Here is an 8,727-nt window from a genome sequence, read left to right as displayed (position 1 = left end):
GGCCTTCATGCCGGTGGCACGTAAAAGCACCCACTACACTCTCGGAGTGGTTGGCGTTAGGAAGGGCATCCAGCTGTAGAAACTCTGCCAAATCAGATTGGAGCCTGGTGTCGCCTCCTAGTCCACCAGTCCTCAGTCAAATCGTCCAACCCATGCTAGCATGGAAAGCAGACGTTAAACGATGATGATGATGATGATGATATATTATAAATTTAAATAATAAGGGTGAAAAATTGAATATTAATTTGATTAATATCAATTTAAAACCAGTGGCCTAGCATACTGAAAAATCTGAAGATTCAGAAAAAATATATTACATACATGTAAGAGGGATGACCACTAAGTGGACGTCCATTATACTAGAAGAAGACCACTAAGAAAAGATTGTTGGGAAGAAAATTCAGTAAATGCCAGAACGTAAGCGAGCAAGACAAATGAAAAGATACAAAATATAAGAATTAATTACAGTTTCATTGTTACCACTTACATAAATGTCCACAATTCATCAGTGATCGTCATAGCAATATAATTTGCAGAACTATACACGAGATGTCCACATGAGATTGAACATGTATATAGTTCTACCAATTACATTTAGGGTTATATTTCAAAAGTCTTTGTTTTGGCATGCCAAAATACCGGAAATCATTCTGCAGAAAATAATTCTTAACAGTGAATTTGCTGGTTAGAGAACATATATTGGGTCATCCCATAGATAATGCAGTTTTTTTTACACTTCTTTATTTTTCAAAATTAAGATAAACAAAGTTCTTTTCTAATCTAAAATTTACTCTCCTTCATTTTCTACAATGCTCTTCCATCTTTCTGTTAGACTTGCAATGATCCTCTTCCAAAATTCACTTGTCTGTGATGAAAAATACTCCTCCAGTTCTGTTCTGACCTCATCTACAGAATTCATTTTTTTCCCCATCCAAATGATTTTGAAGACTGTAGAATAAATGATAATCAGATGGGACAATATCACGTGAATATAATGAGTGGGGCATCGTTTCCCATTCAAACTGCTCCTGCCTTTGAAATGTCATCTTCGCTGTATGTGGGTGAGTATTATCCTGACAGAAGAACACCTTTTGTCTTCTGCCCCCCCCCACTCGCAATTCAATGGTGCACCCTCAGATTTACTCTACTTTAGCATTTTTACAATTTAGTGCCCTCCCAAAATATTTTGAAGCACCCCCAGAAACTAAAGCTTATATCATAAAACCAATGATCTATCCACCTAGACCTCAGGATAGATCATTGGTTTTATGGTATAAGCTTTAAGTTGAACCCAATGTTGCTTCCACATGTTGTGCTCCATTTTGATCATGCACAGTGTAGGACTCAAGATTGTGACTACAGTTCCTGGTAATGAATGCAGTCCACCTGCAAAATTCTAAGTGAAAACTGGAAATTAAGTTACAGACCAACTTGATCTCTTTTCATTCTAGCACTGAATTCACATCAGAATTTTGCAGAATTTTGGTTGGATTCCTTCTTTCAGATGTATATTTAATGTAATTTAAATGCTTTATCTTGATACATAACTGCAATTTCATAAATCCCTTTCACTGAAATTTTTTTGCCCATGTTGAAAAAGCAGAATTTTGAGGAATTTCAGTTCAAGTCTACCTATTTATCACCATTTGCTGAGTATGACTATCAACACAACTGTTTTGGAATTTTAATGAACTTGTTTTCATTAAATCAGCTGTTACTAATGTAATATTTCTTGAAGCAATATTTGCTCACCATGGTCATGTTATTAAGAAGCTCACTTTGCAACCACATAATTTTGGGTCCAGTCTTGTGACAGTTTAGTCTGGGAGTTATCCAAAATGCAAGAGAAACAAAAGTAACATCTATTTAAACTGTCAGAAAGACATAATATAATAATAGTTTAACATTTTGATACAAAGCCAGCAATTTTAGGGGAAGGGGGCTTGTCAATTACTGATCCTAGTGCTCAACAGTTACTTATTTTAATGACCCTGAAAGGATAAAAGTCAAAGTTGACCTTGGCAAATCTTAAGCATAGAATGTTAAAAACCGGAAGAAATGTTTTTGGCATTTTATCAGACATGCTAATGATTCTCTCAGGTTGATGTCTTAATGATGAGGGAAAAGGAATGAGGTTCAGTAATTAGGTGATACTATTTTATAGCATGTCAAGTAACAAGAGACGTTTATGTGAATAATCACTGTGTGTGTGTGTGAAAACATAATAAAAGCAATGTAATGTGCAAATTGACTCTCCCAGTACCCATTTAAAGCAAAAACAACTGTTCTTAATGTTTGTTAATGCTAAAATTAAGAATAAAAAACCAGAACCAATTAACCAGATATTAACCCATTAGCTCCCATAATTCTATTAACTGGAATTTTTTTAATGAAACTTTGATTTCTAGCATAAAACAGTGTTTGAAACATGCTGGAATGATCAAAATAAAATTTTAAATAGAAATAAGCGAGATATTGGGTGAAAATTAGCAAACCTCATTTGAATATCAGAGAAATATACCTAGCAGATATAGCGAAAAGGTTAGATATGTGTAAATATTGACAGATAATTACGAAATTTGTAATTTTTAAGTGATCTCATATGAGATCACTGGTAGGTAATGGATTAAGAAGTGTTATTTTGCAGAAATAGTGTTCCAGAAACATTAGTGCCTGACAATGCCAGCAAATTTCATGATAATGATTTGTGAATATGGCTTCATAATAAATGTAAACCCATATAAACACCCCCATATTATCCAGAAGTAATTGGGACAGCTGAAAAAATAGTAACAAGTGTTAAAATAGGTTTCAAAGCTTACTTAGTAAGTAAAGGTATTATTAGTGCCTTTTTGAGTCACTAGATAATCCTGCTTTCTAAGGACTTTTAGTTTATTGTCTTTGATGGACCCAAGTAACAATGTCTTATAAAACTGAAGCTGCAGTTTAGTATTGAGGTAGAAGAAATGATGAATTACAAGCTAGATTTATTTCTCAAGGCGGCAATAGTGTTGCTGTGATTCTTCTTGTAATGTTTTGAAGCGAATGGTGTCAGAATGTCATAGATATGCTAATGTTATAGTGTTGCATACATTTTATATACTATTTAAGGTAGCTCACTAGTTCAAGGTATTTAGTTGAATAAAGCTTCTGAACGTGAAGCATTACAACTTGAAATGAATTTAGTATGACATGACACTAAATAATGAATAACAATTTCAGATTTCGTGAAATTTCTCCCAAATTTGAATAACCTGAAGTTATTCAAATTTTCCCTATATTATTAAAAAAATGTAATGACGAATATCATGTTGATTTTTTTCCCCAAATATTAATAATAAAGAAGTTACAAGCATTTAAAATTACGTAATTTTAGTTAATCGGAAGCGTCCATTGCCGGACGCACCAGAAATTGAGACATTTTGTCTCCATGGAAACAGGACATAGAACGAAGGCGAAACAGCCAAATATTTTTTAAACTACACCTTAACGTCTAAAAACAAAAAGGTCGAAGCATTGTGCCATAGCACCATTTATTTTATCGCTTGTGCTTCCAAGTATCATTAATAACATTTGAATCAAAGTCAATCTCCACGAATATTATCTTTTATCTAAATCACAATCCTCGAAACATTTGCTGAACACTACAGATCGATATCAAATGTACTTTCATTTTTCTTATGATGAAATTCGAAACGAAGTTTTAAAAAATGCAGCAAAACTGCGAAAGTTTGAATAAGGGAAATAAGAAACTCAGCTAGATGTTCATTTGAGAGTTACCTACCCTTTGTTGTTTTATTTATGTCTCTGAATGTCGTAAACATTTCGCGGTATATTTCCGTCGCTCGTTTGAATTGTTATTTACACCTACTAAAAATGCTTCCTGCTTCGAAAAATCATCAGGTTCTTAACGGAAATCGACGCCATACACGATCTCTGAGTAGAAAGTCTAATAATTATAACCATTTAAAAGTCGAAAGTAAAATGTCACCACGTGTTGCTAGTGCTAGTGACATCAAAACAGAAGACACCCAGTATACAAAACTCCTTGAAAATAGTAATGAAGCAGTTGGAAGAAACGAAACTTACAGAAGCGACACAGCTAATCAACAAGGACTTTCTGACAAAAATACTACCCGAGTTAGAAAGCAAAGATCGAAAATAACGATTAAATACGAAAAGAATGATGAGTTTGAAAATAACAATACAGATGTTGAAACTGTATCGCCGTATTTTACAACGAAAAAACACGAGCAAACTGATCTGGAACAGGAAAATAAAAGAACCAAATGGGAACCCGAAGGGTGGTCATTAGTTCTCAATAACATTCGAGAGATGCGTAAACATCAAGACGCCCCAGTAGATAGTATGGGTTGCGATACGATATCAGATCGTACTTCAGCACCTGAAATATTCCGATACCAGGTCCTGTTATCACTGATGCTGTCCAGTCAAACTAAAGACGAAGTCACCTCAGCAGCAATGATGCGACTGAGAGAATATGGATGCAACATCGACAACATCTTGGAAACTACGGATGAAAAACTGGGCAAACTTATTTACCCTGTTGGCTTTTGGAAGAGGAAGGTCGAGTATATAAAGAAAACAACACGCATTCTGAAAGAGAAATATCATGGTGATATTCCTCACTCTCTCGAAGGTTTGCTTCAGTTACCCGGTATTGGTCCCAAAATGGCTCACCTGATTATGAAATGCGCGTGGGACAAACTAACAGGAATTGGTGTGGACACACATGTTCACCGCATTTCTAACAGACTTGGATGGGTTCCTACACAAACAAAAGAACCTGAAAAAACTCGCAAATTTCTTGAAGACTGGCTGCCTCGCGAATATTGGAATGAAGTGAACCATTTGTTGGTCGGTTTTGGCCAACAACTCTGCAGACCCGTCAACCCAGCTTGTGTTACGTGTCTTAACAAGGAACTCTGTCCAACTGGTCGCAAGAACGTGAAAGCTATGAAGATAACGAAGAAAAAAACATGAGTAATAACTGTGTGTTGGCATAATGATATTTTCATTGTAGGAATTCAAACAATATTAACGAATTAATGTATACATATTGATATAAAAGCCATTCAAACAACAGTCTTATACTGAGCAAAAACTAAATTAACATGTTTGTCTGTTGTTATGCATATTTTAGTTTGTCAATTGAGTTTTCACAATTAAAGCGCCATTGTATTCTGATTTATAGTAAAATGTTCATCAGTTAGGTTTTTTTCTCATCGCTTTATCAAAATATCCAAGTATAGAATTTTATTTCTATTTTGCACGGTCTCGTTTCATCGACCAAACGAAAATTAGATATAAATGCTAGGGTATTGTGAAAGAACACCTAATTCGAACGTTACTGGTAATGTTTTGTATTTCAAGACACGAGAAGATTTTTTTAAAATGCAATTGTTCAAACTACAATGGAAAATCATTTATACTTTCATAAAAATGAACCATCATTTAAGAAAGTGCCTTTCAGTCTCTCTCCTCCTCTCTCACACATTCTGGCACTTATGTACTGTTATACACATCTATATTGAGCTATTTCTATTTACATGTATATGTTATAACATATTTTTGTACATATAATCACATTACATATGTGTGTAGCAGAATATACCCATATTTTGTGTAGAATACAAAAATTATTTTATTTCTCATAGTATCTAGTTAAAAGAATATCAATAGACTTGCATATGTGCAAAATGAAAAGTAAATTAGCAGATCGTGGTTAAGCAGCTCATAAGTCCAAGTTTAAATCTATTGCAGGAATTTCATTGTATATTTGGGCAGAACACTTAAATTTGCATATTTTAATACAGGAGTAGGTTGCATATCCTAGGGAAATATTACCAGTGATAATTAACATTGTTGTGCTTGCTTGGCTTCAGGTAATCACGTACAGCGATGTAAAATATTCGCAATTATAGTCCTAGCATGAGATTCAGTTCATCTCAAACTCCATTAATATGTCATAGAAAAGCTAATATGCTACTGGAACAGTCCATGGACGGATTGATGTGTAGAACAGTATGGAAAAGAAATGATTCTGAGAGTGTGTGTGTGTGTATACAAGTATATGAGACTTTTATTAACATTACTGCATCATAACCATTAACATTACCATCTTGTATTCATTTAATTTCATCAAATAAACTGGTCTTATTTTATTGTCATGGCCATCTATTTATGTGACCATTTTCAAATAAATTGTTTACTTCCCATCTTAGTGAAAATTAATAAGGAAATAAAATATTTTTTATGTAAAATTTGGTAAAAACTTATATTTTTATTTTTATTGTATTTTTACTGCATGGAAGAGATTGTTTATTTATTGGAGCCATTGTTATTTTACAGCTAGTTGCCCTTCCATGCTGCTAGGCACTCAACCAAGAAGTAGGTGTGGAAGCTTTATGGTCAGCCAGTTAAGTGAGAAGAGTTATTGGTTAACTTTATGTCATCTCTAATTAATCAAAGGTACCAAGAATGCAAATGTCCAATTCTATCTTGTTATTATTCTTTCACACCGGCAGCCAGAGCATTTGCTGTTTCACGGTTTGTTATGATGGCAAGTTAAATCCAATCGTTCAGTTATGTTACTCTAAATCCCGAAAATTCCATCTCCTCATGTTTTGTCTTCAACCAGCTTCTGGTTTCTCTCTCTCAGTTCTGTTAACCATTTAATTCTCCCAACATGACATTTCCTACGCTCCCCCACCTTATATAAACTAGTTCCATTCAGATTCCCCTACCTCATATTTTAATATCTTGCCACACGAAGTAGAAGTCAAAGAAGATGTTCAGATAAATCAACTTCGTTTCCAGCCTCGCACACATCTAAAAACCTCTTTTTACTGTGCAAATTATAACTACTTTATTATTTCATTATCTATCTATGTACCCACAGTTTTGTCTTCCATGCCTTATGTTAGAGAAAACTTAAGATCCCTATATTCAATCCAATTCTCTCTCTTTCTCCCTTCTCCCTCTCTTTCATGCACATTTATTATTGTTATTCACTCCTTGTTCAACTGTTGGTTATAGCTCTAGTTAAGAATGCAAATGTCCAATTCTATCTCATATTATTGTTGTTGTTATTCTTTCACACTGGTAGCCAGAATGTTTGCTGTTTCATGGTGTGAATCCACCACCTTATACAGTCCACCCATCCTGCTCCCCACCACCTATACCGCCTGCCCTATGATCTAATGGTCTGTAATACTAACTTCAGGAAACAGGAAAGGTGGCTACTTATAAATGCAAAAACCTTCCCAGGTGAAGAATGCAGTAGTTAGTGACTTCAGGGTCAGAGCTAAATGGATGCCCAGAAGACGACCAGCATGGGAAAGAAGGGCCTGGAAGCTTAAGGATCCTGAGAATGGACAGAGATTTAGAGACATATATTCGAAGCTTTTGACAAAAAAGAAGAGGATATAGCATCACATAATGTAGAAGACAACTGGAGGTTCCTATGGGACAACCTGTTGAGGGCTACTGTGGATGGTGCAAAGTCCCCTCTTAACCTAAGGTAACGTGGTGGTGGGACAATGTAGTTGACAGGCCATTAGGGAAAAGAAACAAGCATGGAAGGAGTGAAAGAACAGTGGTAGCAGGGAACTGTATCAGATCACCAGAAGGGAAGCTAATGACAGGTTTACTTAGAGGGGAAGCAGATAAGGAAAAATTTGCCAATGTTCTGTGTCGTGAGGACCAAAGACTTGAAAAGTTTCGTATTGTAAGACTGTGTGAGACAGAATCGTAATGTCATAGGAAAGAAATGTGTCCACATGGATGATGGCTCACTTGCATTTAATGCGGCTGCAAAGAGAGAGATCTGGAAATGCCACTATGAAAGGTTGCTAAATGAAGAGAGTGAATGAGAGAAAGAGAGTCTGCCAAATGTCAACCCAACAGAGGGACCAGCTGTCCGAATTGACAGTAGCTTGTTAGATAAAGCAATTAAGAGTATGAAGACAGGGGAAGCCCCCGGCCTACCAGGAATCACCGCAGAGATGCTTAAAATATCTGGTGGTGTAGGCTATAATCTAGTCACCCGTATAGTCAATCAAGTGATACATGAAGGAGTCAATACCCAATGACTGGTGTAGCAGCACCATAGTCAACTACTATAAAGCTAAAGGTAACACATTAGATATAAATAATTACAGAGGTATCAAGCTGTTAGATCAGGTAATGAAAGTCATGGAGAGGGTCATAGCCCAACTAATTAGGGAGAGAGTTAGTTTAGACAAGAGGCAGTTTGGGTTTGTGCCAGGGAGAATCACTACTGATGCTATATTTCTGGTAAGACAGCTGCAGGAAAAATACCTAGCCAAAGATAAACCTCTGTACTTGGCTTTCGTTGACATGGAGAAAGCCTTTGATAGGGTCCCCCGATCTCTTATCTGGTGGTCAATGCAGAAATTAGGGATAGATGAGTGGTTAGTGAGAGCTGTACAAGCCATGTACAGGGAGGCTGTCAGCTGAGGGTCGGCAACGAGTATAATGAAGAATTCCAGGTAGGGGTAGGGGTCCACCAAGTATCAGTCTTCAGCTCCCTCTTATTCATCATAGTCCTCCAGGCAGTAACAAAAGGATTCAAGACAGGATGCCCCTGGGAGCTCCTCTATGCTGATGGCCTTGCTCTAATAGCTGAGTCACTATCAGAACTAGAGAAGTTTCAGGTGTGGAAGCAAGGTCTAGATTTGAAGG

The 8,727-nt window shown here is 36.0% G+C and overlaps 1 protein-coding gene across 1 annotated transcript; it reads left to right on the top strand.

The window, feature by feature from the left end:
* Positions 1 to 3,424: 3,424 nt before the first annotated feature.
* LOC106868851 (endonuclease III-like protein 1) lies at positions 3,425 to 5,134 on the top strand. The gene has a single exon (XM_014914292.1). It carries the CDS (start codon positions 3,802 to 3,804, stop codon positions 5,002 to 5,004), a length of 1,203 nt encoding a protein of 400 aa, XP_014769778.1. The 5' UTR covers positions 3,425 to 3,801; the 3' UTR covers positions 5,005 to 5,134.
* The last annotated feature ends 3,593 nt before the right edge of the window (positions 5,135 to 8,727 follow it).

This window comes from Octopus bimaculoides, chromosome 7 (genome assembly GCF_001194135.2).
Source record: "Octopus bimaculoides isolate UCB-OBI-ISO-001 chromosome 7, ASM119413v2, whole genome shotgun sequence".
NCBI classification, from domain to species: domain Eukaryota; kingdom Metazoa; phylum Mollusca; class Cephalopoda; order Octopoda; family Octopodidae; genus Octopus; species Octopus bimaculoides.
The sequence above is the reverse complement of the archived record's forward strand: the minus strand, read 5'-3'. Positions and strand labels throughout refer to the sequence as shown.

Coding starts and splice junctions, on each gene's coding strand:
- LOC106868851 (XM_014914292.1), top strand. CDS start 3,802: ATGTCTCTGAATGTCGTAAACATTTCGCGGTATATTTCCGTCGCTCGT.